The 17,060-nt window shown below is 40.6% G+C and overlaps 1 protein-coding gene across 4 annotated transcripts in view; it reads right to left on the bottom strand.

Moving 5' to 3' along the window:
• LOC137531492 (high affinity immunoglobulin gamma Fc receptor I-like) overlaps window positions 1-17,060 on the bottom strand; it is a 117,792-nt gene that overhangs the window by 72,975 nt on the left and 27,757 nt on the right. For all 4 annotated transcript variants that reach the window (XM_068251406.1, XM_068251405.1, XM_068251407.1 and 1 more), the window contains exons 5-7: window positions 15,295-15,546; window positions 6,930-7,211; window positions 4,837-5,118 (exon numbers count right to left, since the gene is read on the bottom strand). In XM_068251406.1, the coding sequence (XP_068107507.1) occupies window positions 4,837-5,118; window positions 6,930-7,211; window positions 15,295-15,546 (816 nt within the window). The remainder of the gene's footprint in view (window positions 1-4,836; window positions 5,119-6,929; window positions 7,212-15,294; window positions 15,547-17,060) is intronic.

Below are 17,060 nucleotides of genomic sequence, written 5' to 3'. Positions count from 1 at the left end.
CTAAGAATGGCTGCCGTTTACATTTTCCCATTTAAAATGAATGGCTGAAATTTGATTGGCTGTTTTATGCTCCGCCCACTTTTACTGGATTTGTAACTTCAGTCACCAAGTGACCAACTGTGCCAAGTGTGGGAACTCTGGCTTGATTACTGTGAGAATGGCAGCCTTTTAAATTTTTTCCATTGACATGAATGAGTTAAATCTGATTTGCTGTTTTTAGCTCCGCCCAGGTGTGCAGGGGGTACCCAAGACCCCCAGAACATATCATGCAAGGTAGTAAGGGATCTGTATACCAAGTTTCGTTCAAATCGGTCAAGCTGTTTTCGAGTGATCGCGGCACATACATACACACACACACACACATACACCCATACATATACACACACACACACACACACACACACACACACACACACACACACGATTTTATATATATAGATAAATGCATTTTAGTGGGACTAATAAAGAGACTCTGTAACAAAATGTTCAGCCTTATTTCTTCTATCCTATAAGTTCCTATACCTGTTCTAATGTGCTCTGTGTTACTGCAGCCTTTCCTAGTTGCACAGTGGCTGTATTATCTCTGTTATCTTCTTTCTTCTGAAGGCTTTGTTGGCTGAGACAGGAATGTGCTTCTCTGCTGTCATAGGCAGAAGCTATACACACCCTCTTCACGCCCCCTGCAGTTTCTCAGAGAAGCTTAGTCTTTGACTCACACAGCCTATCACATGCTTATTATTATTATTATTATTATTATTATTTTTTAGTATTTATATAGCGCCGACATATTACGCAGCGCTGTACAGTGTATATATATATATATATATTGTCTTGTCACTAACTGTCCCTCAAAGGAGCTCACAATCTAATCCCTACTATTGCCATATGTCTATATTATGTAGTGTAAGTACTGTAGTCTAGGGCCAATTTTTAGGGGGAGCCAATTAACTTATCTGTATGTTTTTGGAATGTGGGAGGAAACCGGAGTGCCCGGAGGAAACCCATGCAGATACGGAGAGAACATACAAACTCTTTGCAGATAGTGCCCTGGCTGGGATTCGAACCAGGGACCCAGCGCTGCAAGGCGCGAGAGCTAGTTAGTCTTTTGTTTGTAAACACTGCCTAAAACTGGCAATTACAGGTTTGCAGCAGGGAGTGGCAGAAACAGCAAAGAGGGGCCCAGGAGAACACAATGAATAGAATGGTATGCTTTTTATTGTAAGAATTTTAGAGTACAGATTCTCTTTCAGAAAAAAATGGAAAAAAATCATTATTTATCAGTTTGCGGCCATTACAGCTTTAAAATAATACATGCTACCATAATTAAAACTCACACATTTTATTTGCCCATTTGTCCCAGTTATTACACAATTTAAATGATGTCGCTATCACAATGTATGGCGACAATATATGGAAATAAAGGTGCATTTTTTCAGTTTTGTGTCCATCACTATTTACAAGCTTATATTAGATATACACCCTCTTGACATACATATTAAAAAAGTTCAGACCCTTAGGTAACTATGTATGTTTTTTTTTTTATAAATTGTAATTTTTTTATTTTTATTATTTTATTTAACCAGTTCACCCCCAAGGGTTTTTATCCTAACGGACCAGAGCAATTTTCAGTTGTCAGCGCTCCTCCCTTTTATTCCCTAATAACTTTATTACTACTTATCACAAGAAAATGATCTATACCTCGTTTTTTTCGCCACCAATTAGGCTTTCTGTGGATAGTACATTTTGCTAAGAATTTTTTTATTCTAAATGCATTTTAATGAGAAAAACAGAAAAAAAAAGAAAAAAAATCATTATTTCTCAGTGTTCAGCCTTTATAGTTTTAAAATTAAACATTCTCCTGTGGATAAAACAAACACGTTTTATTTGCCCAGTGGTCCCGATAATTAAACCGTTTAGATTATGTCCCTACCACAATGTATGGCGACAGTATATTATTTTGAAATATAAGTGGTTATTTTTCTGTTTGTTCTGGCCATAATTACAAGCCCCTATGTAATAAATTAAAATTAATTTTCCCCCATAAAATATAGAATAAAAAAAGCTGAGTCCCTAAGGCAACTATTTATTTTATTTTTTTAAGCTGATTTTTTTTTTTTACAAGTGTTTTTTTGGGGGGGGAGGGTTGGAAGTGTAATTTTATTAATGATGTGTATATACTTAAAAATGTATGTATTTTGTAAGTGTAATATACTTTTTGGCCACAAGATGGCGCTGGTGAACACTCATAGGACGTGTTCACTTTTTTTTTTTTTTTTTTACACACTTTATTAAACTGTTACATTTCCTGTTTATGTGAATGGACGTAGCCGCTGTTCGCGGTCACGTCCATTCACTCCAGGCACTGCGATTGGGTAGAGGACTGTTCAGTCCTCTTCCCCAATCGCCCAGCACGGGATCCCGACGGTAATGGCGGCGGTAGCGGCGGACACACGGCGGTAGCAGCGGCGGGAATGCGCGACGTATTAAAACGTCATGTTGCTGTTAATAGCGGTAAGCATGACGTTTTAATACGTTAGGATGTCGGTAAATGGTTAAAAGTTTTATTTGGGTATTTTTTGGGTGTGGGAGGTAAACAATTAATTTTAAATGTAATTTATTGTGTTTTTTGGCAAGAAAAATGTATGTGCATGTAGTTTTACTATTTTGCCACAACATGGCCACAGTGACCTTTTTGTATTTCTATCCTGTAAGCGAGCACGCTGGCTTACAGGAAGTATAAGGAGGATGTGCTTTTTTTACAGGTGCAGGTGTACAGATTGGTAAGTCACTGGGAGAATGAACACAGCTGCTGCAAAGTTAGTGAAGGTGCCAGGAGCGTTTTACTCCTCCGTCATCTTCACTGTGCACCCCTACTCTCTTACTTTTGCCACACTACAAGAAAGTAATTCTGTAAAGTGCTGCAGGAGATGCCAGTACTACATAAATACATAATAATAATATGGTAGGAGATTAGACTATGGCTATGGTAGGATTAGATTGTGAGCTCCTCTGAGGACAGTCAGTGACATGACTATGTACTCTGTAAAGTGCTGCAGAAGATGTCAGTGCTATATAAATACATAATAATACAGTAGGACATTAGACTATGTCTATGGTAGGATTAGACTGTGAGCTCCTCTGAGGACAGTCAGTGACATGACTATGTACTCTGTAATGTGCTGCAGGAGATGTCAGTGCTATATAAATACATAATAATATGGTAGGACATTAGACTATGACTATGGTAGGATTAGATTGTGAGCTCCTCTGAGGACAGTCAGTGACATGACTATGTACTCTGTAATGTGCTGCAGAAGATGTCAGTGCTATATAAATACATAATAATAATATGGTAGGAGATTAGACTATGACTATGGTAGGATTAGAGTGTGATCTCCTCTGAGGACAGTCAGTGACATGACTATGTACTCTGTAATGTGCTGCAGAAGATGTCAGTGCTATATAAATACATAATAATAATATGGTAGGAGATTAGACTATGACTATGGTAGGATTAGAGTGTGATCTCCTCTGAGGACAGTCAGTGACATGACTATGTACTTTGTAATGTGCTGCAGGAGATGTCAGAGCTATATAAATATATAAAAATAATATGGTAGGAAATTAGACTTTTGCTATGCTATATAAATACTTAGGGTGACACACTAACAGAATTATTTTATAGAGAAAGATATCAAAAGGAAAGTAAGGAAAGATAAGGTGAGAGACGGAAAGAGGAGTGGAAAGTTTAGAGACCATAGCCCACATGCACTTAACTTTTCTCCTGTTCTGGGCTTTACACCCCCATCCTCATGCCAAGAAATGTGTACATTTCTTGACTTGAAAATGGGCTTCATGCCCGAAACAGTTCTAGGTCGGTGTCTGTCGTCATAATGTTGGGACACATGATGTTGTGATCTTATGTCTACCCTATTGCCACAATTGTATAGCCTGCTTGATCCAGGGAATCAAGCATCTGATGGGCATTGATCATCTCTGGTGGTTATCTGATTGCTGGAACATTCCTTGGATTTGTCATGATTTTCATATTTTTTGATTCTAAAGAAATTCTCTAGAAAAGAAAGTCTGTAAGTTCAGAAGACGTTTTGAGTGTGCTGGCCCTTGTGGAAATTTAAAGAGACACTGAAGCGAAAAAAAATATATGATATAATGAATTGGTTGTGTACTATGAATAATTACTAGAAGATTAGCAGCAAAGAAAATATTCTCATATTTTTATTTTCAGGTATATAGTGTTTTTTCTAACATTGCATCATTCTCTAATATGTGCAGATTACACAACACTCAGCATTCAAAATGAGTCTTTCAGAGCAGTCTGTGAACTAATGACCTCTCCTCTGGCAGAGAAAAAGTAAATAGTTCAATAACAGTTGAGATAATAAAAGTCAGAAAACAGCCCTCTCCACGACTTTGAAAGTCGTAGAGCTTAATGGCTTTTTTGTATAGAGATAACAACTGGAGTTTCTTAAATCTTCCTGTACTGGAAACAATTAGACTGATGTATCTGATCTTAATGTTTTATTTCTTAGCTGTACTACACATACAAATCATAATATCATAATTTTTTTTTTCGCTTCAGTGTCTCTTTAAGGTGTGCCTGACCTGGTCTGACTTTGCACCTCATTGAAGCCGTGGAGGGGAGTGCGGCCTGGAAACCACTTTCCATGATATTGTAGTTATTTTTAGAGCTATAATTTTATAAGGACATGATATATAGACAAGTTACTTGTTATACTTAGTTTTTCATCTCGGATCCGCTTTAATGTTATGGGGGGGAGGGGCGGCTTAAGAAAATTTAACCATTTTCATACTTACGTTTTATCTTGATAGACAATATTTTGCTTTTCTTTCTAACAGTGTTGGATTCAGTTTTTACTTCACATTCGTAATCTCCAGAGTCCTCCAGCTGAGCTGCCTGAACCATGTATTTATCAGATTCAGAAAACTGCTGCACAACCTTCTTATTAAGGGAAAATGCAAACTGGAGTGTTGTGTTCCTCGTGGGCGGAGCAAGATTTGTGTCACACTTCAGAGTCATCCTATCACCTTCCATCACAGAAGTCTCTACAAGATGTAATACTGGTTCGGAGAACAACTCTGTGGGGGGAAAGATAATGTTTAGGAGTTTTCTCTCCCCCCAAAATTTGTTTTTACAGTATTTCACAACTGCCACTTTCAGGAGTGGTGCTAGAAATCGTGCGGCCCATAGCAACGTGTTTGGTTGCAGCCTTTGCCCCTGAAATATAAACATTTATAAGGCACCCTCCAATACAAAGCAATTTTACGTAACCAGAAATGTCCCCCTTCCCCAATAGTAAGTAGTAGCCACAGATGACACCAAGTATTTTATATCGCCAAGTTGCCCCCAGTATACGTAGCCAGATGCCCCCCATAGATAGAATGAAGTAGTGTTTCCCAGTCTAGGTAGCCCCCAATATAGGTAGACAAAGATGACCCCTAATATAGGTAGCCAGTAGCCCCCTCCCCCCCCCCCCCAAGTAAAATAGTGTCAATCAGAGTCAGAATCAACACTACTGGTTAAAGAAGATCCATCTTGCATGCCACTACTGTTATGCAAAAACTAGAGGATACAGCCTGGGTTTTCTACACAATAAATATAGATCATACCTAAATTATTTATACAGATCTGGTTTAGGAGTTACACACTTGCCTGGGAGACAAGAATGTTGCTGTTATAACAGGGGACAGAGTACCTGGGACTACTGCTTTGGTATCCAGGTGATTGAGCAAGCAGAGGATCAGTGTTTGATTTGGAGTGGATCTGAAAAGTGTTAGAGAAACCCTTCTCTGATCAAAACCAAATCAAAATCAAAACATTTGTGGACAAGAGGTCAGAGATTTCAGCGGAAAAGGGGGAGAGAGACAAGGTAGGGGGGGAAGGAGAAAGAGAAAGGGAGGGTAGAGAAGGGGGGAGCGAGAAAGGGAAGGGATGAAAAGAGAGGGGTACAGGGGCGTAGCAATAGGGGTTGCAGAGGTAGCGACCGCATCGGGGCCCTTGGGCCAGAGGGGCCCCGAAGTGCCCTCCCTCAACTACAGTATTAGCTCATTATTGGTCCTGTGCTCATAATAATCACTTCTATAGATACTTTGAATAGTGGTAATCATTAACAAGCTGTTTCCCATCCTTTTCTTGCACCTCTGACACTGTAGCTGCCCTTGGCAGGTTTTGGTGCGCCGTATCAATTGTTATGTATACAGTGCTTGGGGGGGGCCCCATTGTAAAACTTGCATCGGGGCCCACTGCTCCTTAGCTACGCCACTGGAGGGGTAGGAAGAGAGCTTAGGGGGAGTGAGAGTGGGTATGAGAGAGAAAGGGTGTGTGTGTGTGTGTGTGTGTGTGTGTGTGTGTGTGTGTGTGTGTGTGTGTGTGTGTGTGTGTGTGTGTGTGTGTGTGTGTGTGTGTGTGTGTGTGTGTGTGTGTGTGTGTGTGTGTGTGTGCATCCGTGCGTGTGTGTGTTTGTATGGCGTGAGTGTGTGTGTGTGTGTGTGTGTGTGTGTGTGTGTGTGTGTGTGTGTGTGTGTGTGTGTGTGTGTGTGTGTGTGTGTGTGTGTGTGTAAGAGAGAAAGAGCGAGAGAGAGAAAGGTGGGCTTATTTGGGGCAATATGCATTCAAGAATACTGAATGTATACATTTACATGCACTTTCAAAGGCGCATACACACATCCAATATTGATTTGGACAATCACTAACCAATTTTACTACCCTGATGTAGTATGAGGACCAACAGACTTTGAATACTATAAAGAGATTCCATAGGTAAGCTCTCATACAACATGGTAGGGGTACAATTGGCCAAACAATGGCCAATCAAAATTGCATGTGTGTTCCAGGCTCTGATAAGCAGCAATAGCATTTTCAAGGCAAGGACCCAATATTAGACATTCACCTCGTTTTTCAATTGACAGTGTGTTGCTTTTCTTCCTGACAGTGCCAGACGCAGTTCTCACTTCACAGGCATACATCCCGGTATCATCCAGCTGAGCTGATTGAATGGTATATTTGTCAGATAAACCAAATTCTTGAACAGGCTGCTCATTTCTGTAAAAGTTGAACTGTAGTGTTGTGCTCCTCCTGGGCGGAGCTAGTCTTGTGTCACATTTTAACGTAGTTGCATCTCCTTCCGTTACAAAGGGTTGGACTTGGCTTAATACTGGCTCTGAGAACAAATCTGTGGGAAAAAGGAAACATTTTTAAAGTTGTAAGATGCTGTGGAAACCCTTGTGTTCCATGCAGTGCAACAACTCCTCAGAGCTAAATTAATGGGCACAGTAAAAATGAATCTCAGTTAATCCCCATATTCCATCATTACCTTCCTGCCATTAACATACTGAGCAATGCACAGAAGTACTTTAATTAATTCACCTATATCAGGTTTTTCCCTTTATTGATCAGAGCAATTTTCACCTTTCAGCGCTCCTCCCTTTCATTCGTCAATAACTTTATCACAACTTATCACAACAAAATGATTTATGGCTTGTTTTTTTCACCACAAATTAGGCTTTCTTTGGGTTGTCCATTTTACTAAGAATTATTTTATTCTAGCTTCATTTTAACTGGAAGAATTATTTTTCAGTTTTCGTCCATTATAGTTTTAAAATAAAATCTGCGATTGTACATAAAACCCACCCATAAATTTTATTTGCCCATTTGTCCTGGTTATTACTGCCTTGCATGTTGCACAGCTCTCAATTCCGTGTAGGGCGAAGCTTAGAAGCATGTGCAGTGATCTGTGTGACACACACGAGGCAGTGTTGGTTTTCCCACACTTGTCGATGGTGAGTGTGTTGATCGAGGGTGGAGCGGTGGAGACAGAGGCAACCAGTGGCCAACCCATGAGGAGAGCCCATGTAAAAAAAACAGCTGATTCTGCAGGAGACTTGTGAGTGCAGTATTGTTTTATTGTTTTAATAAATTGAAATGATTTTACACTATGGCAAGACACTTTCTTGAGGTTTTACGATGATTAATGGGGGAAAGGGGCTCTGATATACTGAAGAGGATTTGTTTGATGTGTTTGATCTGAGCTAAATCTAAATCTCGGCCAGTGTGGTGGGGAAGACCATAAGCATCCCAACAGCCCTGCATTATAGGGCTTCCCATCCGGTAAGTTTTAACCACATTGAGTGTGGTGGTGGATTTACCGGTGAATGTTGTGGTCTGAGGATCATTTAAACGTGTTCGGAAATGTGTTACTTCCATCTGTGTTCATGGTTAGGGAGATTTTCACTTCCTGTCCTAAAGTTCATAAAACTTCTAATGTGGTCACAAAAAGGAAGAAGGATCCAGCCATTCTTCTTCTTCTCCTTCTCATTATTATTATTATTATTATTATTATTATTATTCTATTTAGTACTGTAACATAGATTTGTCCTGCGTACTGACTGAACAGGAAATGAGAAAACTAGTATGTCAATTATTTATTTATTTAAGTATTTATATAGCGCCGACATATTATGCAGTGCTGTACAGAGTACATTGTCTTGTTAATGAACTGTCCCTCAGAGGGGCTCACAATCTAGTCGCTACCATAGTCCTATGTCTATGTATGTATCATGTAGTGTATGTATTGTAGTCTAGGGTCAATATAGGAGGAAGCCAATTAACTTATCTGTATGTTTTTGGGATGTGGGGGGAAACTAGAGTGCCCGGAGGAAACCCACGCAGACTCAGGGAGAATATACAACAAACTCCTTGCAGATGTTGACCTGGCTGGGATTTGAACCAGGGACCCAGCACTGCAAGGCGAGAGCGCTAACCACTATGCCACCGTGTTGCTCATCAATGTACTTTTTCTAGTTTGGTGCCCAAAACTGTATCCCATACTCCAGTATACTAGCATCTTATGATTTTATTTACTGTTTTATGCATCCCAAAATTTTACTTGCTTTAGCTGCTGCTGCTTGGCATTGAATACGGTTGTTTAACTTGTTGTTAACCAGTATTTCCAAGTCCTTCTCCAAGGTGTCTGCCTTACATTTATATTTGCCAAGGACACACACTACAAGACACACACTATAATAAAACTCAAAATTTAAATGAATCTGTTCCTATGCTAATCAAGGTTTAGATTACAGTTGAATGGAGTTGATTTATAACCCCATTATTTTCTGTACAGCTACCATCAGACCATTTTCCGCAAAAGAGACCAACTGATAAATGGACATACTGACAGATCCTATGTTATATAGATCCTATAATTGTTCATTCATGCCAGTTTTCAGCGTATCCATTGTTTCCGAATGCCACATGGAAAACGGACATGTAAAAGAACAGCCATAGTACACCCTTGCTGTCCATTACAATGGACATCAACTGATACCAAAACATAGTCGGCGGACACTGACGGATCTACCATGATGTGACCTGAGGCAATATTTCAGAGCAATACATTCTAGAGGCGGCAAACTGATAAGGGTTCCTAAAAAATTAAGGGTCCATAAAAAACTGTCTGCTCTCTGTATTATTGTTCTAATGACTGCTTTTGCCCATCACACAGATAAGGAATTATACAAGCTTTGGAATTTGTACACTGTCCCTGCTCCCCAGGGTTTGTAAAAAAAAAATCTGTCTCAGTCTGCGGCAATGTTTTGATGACTTTGTGTACAGAGCTACAGGCAAAGCAGTCACAAGTTGACTTCCCCTATTCAGACAGCTCTCTGAATACATTCCTTAGATTCACACACACAGGCTATTGACCTTATGGTGTCTGATTATGGACACAGTGGAGAGGGTAAGAGCAATCTGTATTACATGTATGGAGATCAGAGTGATCAGATCTGCCTGGAATGGACAGGAAATATTGACAAATGTATGGGCACCTTCATAAATATAAAAACCAGGAAGTAACAGAAATTGTTGATTTGATTTATGGAAGTATACTAAGATAAGTGTTTAAACTGTCACTTTTTCTGACTTTCTGTAACTTTGAGTCACTCTCCCCCATCCCCCCCACACACTGAGCAGGAATGAGGAGGAACAGGCACACTTTCCCACTGAGCACCAGTGATGGCCAAGTGTGGTGACTGCACTTTGGTTGGGGGGATAATACGCATCATGTTGAGGTATTTTTTGTATCTATAATGCCCACCGACACCAGTGGTGATATGGAGGGGCAATTGTTGCAGTTTATATGTGGTGTGATTGCTGTGTGTCATATTTGGGGTAATTGTTGCATTCCAAATGTGTGGGGGCATGATGGGAGTGCGTCCCCATAATGCTTGCTTCAGGCAGCAAAACATCTACAACTGGCCCTGGCTGGAAGATGTACTCACATTGAAGGACTACATGTCCTGGCATGCATTTCAGTGGTTGGGTTCACTTGACACCAGAAGATGAAGGATTCTATATGGAACGGTGCTTGGGGAACGTATTGTTTCCCCTCCACCAATGGCGGCCCATTCTATCATAAACCTCCCTTAATTACCAGTAATCGAGTGCCCAAGCGGTGAGTTTTGTGCCTGATGTGATCATAGACAAACAGCTACAGCTAGCTGGAGTTGGGAGGAGTTTTTTTAGGCAATATCAGGATGGAGTAGTTAGGCATTAGGTGGAGAGGGTCTTTTTAGGCATTTAAAGGGGTAACTAGGGTTAGACATTAGATGGGGGATTAGGATTAAGCTTTTAGAGGCGTGGTTAGCATTAGGCATTAGAGTGGGAGGTCCTTTTCAAGGATTTAAAAGGGATGGTTCAAGTGAGGATGAGTGCAGGGTAGAGCCTACTAAAATATCAGGGGAGAAACTGAGAGCCTAACAGTGTGGTATATCAAGGTAAATGACCATCAAGGCAATTACTGTATAAAAAGCAGATGGGGAAAGAAACTTGTCCCAACTCAGGTTAAGAATAAGAAGTTGCTCTCTGTAGCAGGAAAGGTAGGGGACACACCCCTCCACCAAGGGTAGATAATACTAAGTTATGCAGGTAGTAAACAGAACCAGTGCAGGGTAAAATTCAGTTTAAAAGGGAGGTAGAGCTAGAGGTGGACTTAATAGGACACTGGATGTGTAGGTTTCAAAAAACATCTCTTTATTGTTCATAATCACAAAAATGACAAATAAAAACTCCACTGTGATGCGTTTCGAGGGACAACCAACTTCCTCAGGCAATATTATGGAACATCTGTCTGTCCAAAATAAGGAGCTTAGCGCCTCCTTACTACCTGAGTGACCTCCAAAAATATTGGTAACCTAAATTACCAATATTTTGTACTAGAGGAACCACCCGTCGCCCAACTTAAAGCGGTGCTGCTGCAATACATACTTAACAACAGGACTCATTAGTGACATTAAAAAAACTTATCCCAAAGTACATAAAAGTGCAACATGTATATGTAAGGGACTAACCTGTCATTGGTTCCAGCGTTGGTGGGGATTGCTCGCGAGGTGGAGTTCAGCCGCGAGCCTCCCCTTCCAATTCTCCCAGCGGCATCCCCAGCATCCTTGTGGCGGGGAATGAGCATGGGCGTCCCATCCATCCCTCTAGGCGGGCGCGCGTCTCAGGGCCAATCTTATGCCCTGAGACGCCGGCGATCATAGCGTCAGCTGATAAGTTTAGATCAGCTGATGCATAGGTAGGGGTTCTAGTATCTGATTGGTTGCTCTGGGTGGGACGGCCGCTGATTGGGTGGCTAAGTGTATTTTAAAAGTGTTGGTTCACTTACTGCCCGTAATAGCAATCAGTACACTGGTGCTGGGCATTCTGTCACTCTGTGATATTATTGCATGTTGATTAGTCTAGTTGCTCTGATAGATATATATGCAGTGTTTGCGATATATATCTATCCTTTGGACTAGTGTTTGTTATTTTCCTGATATATTGTGTATGACTTTTGCTATTCCTTGACCTCGATTCTGTCTCAGCCTATTGTACCTCAGCCATCTGACCACTTGTGTATGACCCCAGCCTGTTAAACAACCTAGCCTTTGTCTCAGCCTATTGTACCTCAGCCATCTGATCTCACGTATTGACCCTAGCTTACGGTTTTGACTACGATTATCGGAGCCTCAGTATATACATCTCGTACCTAGCGTGATAGTATACAGATGAAACTCAAAAAACAGGATATCCTGCAAAAGTCCATTTATTTCAGTAATTCAACTTAGCAGGTGAAACTAATATATGAAATAGACTCATTACATGCAAAGCGAGATATTTCAAGCCTTTAATTGTTATAATTTGATGATTATGGCTTACAGCTTATGAGTACCCCAAAATCAAAATCTCAGACCATTAGAATATTGTAAAAAGGTTCAATATTCTTGGCTCAAAGTGTCAGACTCTAATCACCAAATTTAGCCAAAACACCTGCAAAGGGTTCCTGTTTCATATATTAGTGTCACCTTTTAAAGAGGAGCTGTCAGCCATACTATCTCAGGAAAAAAACACATACACAAGTAGACAAATACTTGCTTTAATTACATAACAAATTGATTGCACTGTTCACATTTTGATTTTAGTGATTTTTCTACAGTAAATAAATAAAAAATCCTTCTTAGCATTTCCCATTTTAAGTGTGGCTATTTTGAAGCCAATCTTGATGCCAATTCCTCTCTTACTCTCCTCTGCATGATTTGCTCGCCCTTCACTATAGAAAGTGCATTGTCTCAGCCTGAGAAATATTGGCCAATCAGAGAGGAACAGAGATGTGGGAGGTGAAGACAGGAGGGAAAGAGGCTTCAGCCAATCAGGCTGCATTAGTTAAGTCTGAGGGGGAAATAGGGAAGCAAAAAAGGACAACCCAGCATGCCCTGCAACTGGGTAAAACAAAATAAAATAATCGTAAAGTGATCAACATTTCCCCATAAAATAATCGTAAAGTGTGCAGCAGTCACCATAAAATAATCGTAATGTGCGCAGCAGACACCATAAAATCGCAATGTGGGCGGCAGTTACCAGAAAATCACAATGTGGGCAGCAGTCACCAGAAAATCACAATGTGGGCAGCAGTCACCAGAAAATCGTAATGTGGGCAGCAGACACCAGAAAATAGCAATGTGGCCAGCAGACACCAGAAAATCGCAATATGGGCAGCAGTTACCAGAAAATCGTAATGTGGGCAGCAGTTACCAGAAAATCGCAATATGGGCAGCAGTTACCAGAAAATCGTAATGTGGGCAGCATACACCAGAAAATAGCAATGTGGGCAGCAGTTACCAGAAAATCGCAATATGGGCAGCAGTTACCAGAAAATCGTAATGTGGGCAGCATACACCAGAAAATAGCAATGTGGGCAGCAGTTACCAGAAAATCGCAATATGGGCAGCAGTTACCAGAAAATCGTAATGTGGGCAGCATACACCAGAAAATAGCAATGTGGGCAGCAGTTACCAGAAAATCGCAATATGGGCAGCAGTTACCAGAAAATCGCAATGTGGGCAGCAGTTACCAGAAAATCGCAATGTGGGCAGCAGTTACCAGAAAATCGCAATGTGGGCAGCAGTTACCAGAAAATCGCAATGTGGGCAGCAGTTACCAGAAAATCACAATGTGGGCAGCAGTTACCAGAAAATTGCAATGTGGGCAGCAGTTACCAGAAAATCGCAATGTGGGCAGCAGTTACCAGAAAATCGCAATATGGGCAGCAGTTACCAGAAAATCGTAATGTGGGCAGCATACACCAGAAAATCGCAATGTGGGCAGCAGTCACCAGAAAATCGCAATGTGGGCAGTAGTCACCAGAAAATGGCAATGTGGGCAGCAGTTACCAGAAAATCACAATGTGGGCAGCAGTTACCAGAAAATCACAATGTGGGCAGCAGTTACCAGAAAATCGTAATGTGGGCAGCAGTTACCAGAAAATCGTAATGTGGGCAGCAGTTACCAGAAAATCGTAATGTGGGCAGCAGACACCAGAAAATCGTAATGTGGGCAGCAGACACCAGAAAAAACAATTGCACCTAATTCACTCACCATTCAGAAGTCTCCTCTCCCGGCATCTGGCGTGCAACTCCCCGACGATCCTCCTGCAGCACATCTCCCGCGCTGACAGGCAGAGTGCAGGGCTACGGCAAGATGGCTCCCGAAGCCCTGTACTGGAGACACAAATAGTCTCCAGAGCAGGGCTTTGGCAGCCATCTTGCCGTAGCCCTGCTCTGCCTCCCGGGAGACTGCGGGCTGCGGGCAATGAACTGGCCCGGCGTCTATTAGACTCTGTGGCCAGTTCCACACCCGGCTGGGGGTCCCACAATTGGGGGGCGGCAGCGCTTCCCCCGCACACGGCTGGCGGGCCCCAGAATGCCACCGGGCCCCCATGCAGTCGATGGGGTTGCATCCCCGGTAGGTATGCCACTGCTGAGAACAATCAAGTCTTTCTATACATAGAAAACTGAAAAACATGTTTAGGGGCAAAAAAACAACAACACACATCCTAGTTGTTCTTTGAATTAAAGTAGTTGTATGTTTTTGCCTGCCGCCTACATTTATCAGTTTGTTTGTATTAAAATACGTGGTTGCCACAGATACACCATCAGAAACAAGATTCTACTGTTTCTCCTTCTTTAGGGTTAAATCAAGCTCCAAAATTTTCTAATTATCTGTATTTTTGGAGCATTAATGAACTTTGTATTTTTGCATAGTTTCAAAGCGGCTTTGAACCCACATTTATCATTGTAATAAAATCATTCTTCAGTCACAACTGTGTTAGCACATTCTATTTCTCCAGCTTACCACAAGATGGTGGTGGTTGTTCATGAGTTTCACTAACTTCCTCATGTGGGAAGTCATGGCAATTAACTAATACATTTCCAGGTCTGCCAAAAAAAATTAAAGGGAAAGGGGTCACATTTGATTTTTTTAAAGGTAAAAATAAATTTTTACATATAAACATTACTGATTTGTGTATAAGTCAGAGTTTCTCAAACCTGTCCTACCCAATTGTGCAAGTTTTGCAGGCAACCTCATCTATGCAAAGGTGGGGTAATTAGTGTCTCAGCCAGGTGGATTCCATGTAGCTGAGACACTACCGTACTCTTTACAGCATCAGCCCAATAAAAAAAAAAAAGTACGTTATCCTTAATGGTTTTTTTTTATTTAAAAGAAAAAATAAAGTCTAATATTCAAAAAAATGGATGTGAATTGAAAGGCCAGTTTTGTAAACCTCTTTTTGGTATGTCCCACACTGAGTTTAGAAAAGTACTTCCAGTGTGTCATCAACTGTCTGATCAGATTTCCAGCCTGGCATTTATTTATTAATGACCCAAAAAAATATTTATGGGGCATTATTCCAAAGCTTAATGTTTTATAAAACTAGTATTTACCGTGAACACTGATAAATGCCCCAGCGTATTCAAAAGAACTCAACACTTTCCAACTTGTTCGTCTACATGTATACGTTCCACTGTCCCGTTTCTGTACATTTTGTTTTTTGTAAATGGAATTCCAGTTAAAAGAAAGAAATTCATTCTTGTAAAATGTTGCTCCATTACTAAAGGATGAATCCCAGCCAAGACATTGCAAAGTCAGAGTATCTCCTTCATAGATATAGGGCGGAGCTTGTAGGATCACCCAATCTAAAAGAGAAATTTAAAAAAAAAACAGTTCAACCATCCCTCTTGAAACTGGATTTTTTAAAATTTTATGTTTCCTTCAATACAAATAAAGACAACAAAAATACATTTAAAAAAAAACTATTTTACATGTGATAACCGAATATATCAGCTGCTGCTTTCCTCGATCATGAGCTGATATGATTGGCTCCTGATCCCATGATCACTGTTAGCCAATCACAGTGATCAGGCAGTGTAAAATAAAAAAATAAATAAAAAAAGAGAGCCGCAAAGTCTGCAAGTAGTTAGATAGCTTTTCAGCACTCTCCAATTGAAAAATGACCAAAAAGTAGTTGGCAAGGTACTGTCAAAATTATTATCTTCTTGCTTGCTGGTGGCTTAAAGAGACACTGAAGCGAAAAAAAAAAATATGATATAGTGAATTGGTTGTGTACAATGAATAATTACTAGAAGATTAGCAGCAAAGAAAATATTCTCATATTTTTATTTTCAGGTATATAGTGTTTTTTCTAACATTGCATCATTCTATAATATGTGCAGATTACACAACACTCAGCATTCAAAATGATTCTTTCAGAGCAGTCTATGAACTAATGACCTCTCCTCTGGCAGAGAAAAAGTAAATAGTTCAATAACAGTTGAGATATTAAAAGTCAGATAACAAGACTTTGAAAGTCGTAGAGATTAATGGCTTTTTTGTATAGAGATAACAACTGGAGTTTCTTAACTCTTCCTGTACTGGAAACAATTAGACTGATGTATCTGATCTTAATGTTTTATTTCTTAGCTGTACTACACATACAAATCATAATATCATAATTTTTATTTTCGCTTCAGTGTCTCTTTAAAAGGCATTTTATTGACAACACGTAAAAGGGAAAGAGGCGCCCTGGTGTAATAAAAGCATCTAAAATCAGCTTAAAATCGAAAAGTGATATGAGGTAGCTTAACTCAATGACGAAACCTCTGTAGTTAATACAAGGGATCGTGAGGCTCCCTATGCTAGATGATCTTTTCTATTTGGCACTTTTACTGGTCTGATGAAGCGGGCCGAGACCCACGAAACGCGTTGCCTGTGCTAATAAAAATCCCTTGTATTAACTACAGAGGTTTCGTCATTGAGGTAAGCTACCTCATATCACTTTTCGATTTTAAGCTGATTTTAGATGCTTTTATTACACCAGGGTGCCTCTTTCCCTTTTACGTGCTAAGTATACCCCCGAACACATCCTGTCTGAGGGGAGGTGGCAGACCACCAGTGGAGTCCCCACAGTGGACTCTGTCCCCCTTTTTTGCACTAAGAGAGCGACCATCCTCTGGTCCTGATTAGGACCACCCCGAGTGGAGTCGGGTTTATTGTCTCCACCTGCTTCCTGTGGTTGGTTGCCCCAGCTACCTCCCTTTGTGAGTAGTGCTTCTAATTTATTTTCTTTTATTGTGGTCATTGACATATTGCACTACTGCAAACGAGATAAACAGAGGAACACCAAGAGCCCCAATAGTGTAGTATGTATTGA

The sequence above is a fragment of the Hyperolius riggenbachi genome, chromosome 9, assembly GCF_040937935.1.
Source record: "Hyperolius riggenbachi isolate aHypRig1 chromosome 9, aHypRig1.pri, whole genome shotgun sequence".
In the NCBI taxonomy this organism is placed as follows: Eukaryota; Metazoa; Chordata; class Amphibia; order Anura; family Hyperoliidae; genus Hyperolius; species Hyperolius riggenbachi.
The sequence above is the reverse complement of the archived record's forward strand: the minus strand, read 5'-3'. Positions and strand labels throughout refer to the sequence as shown.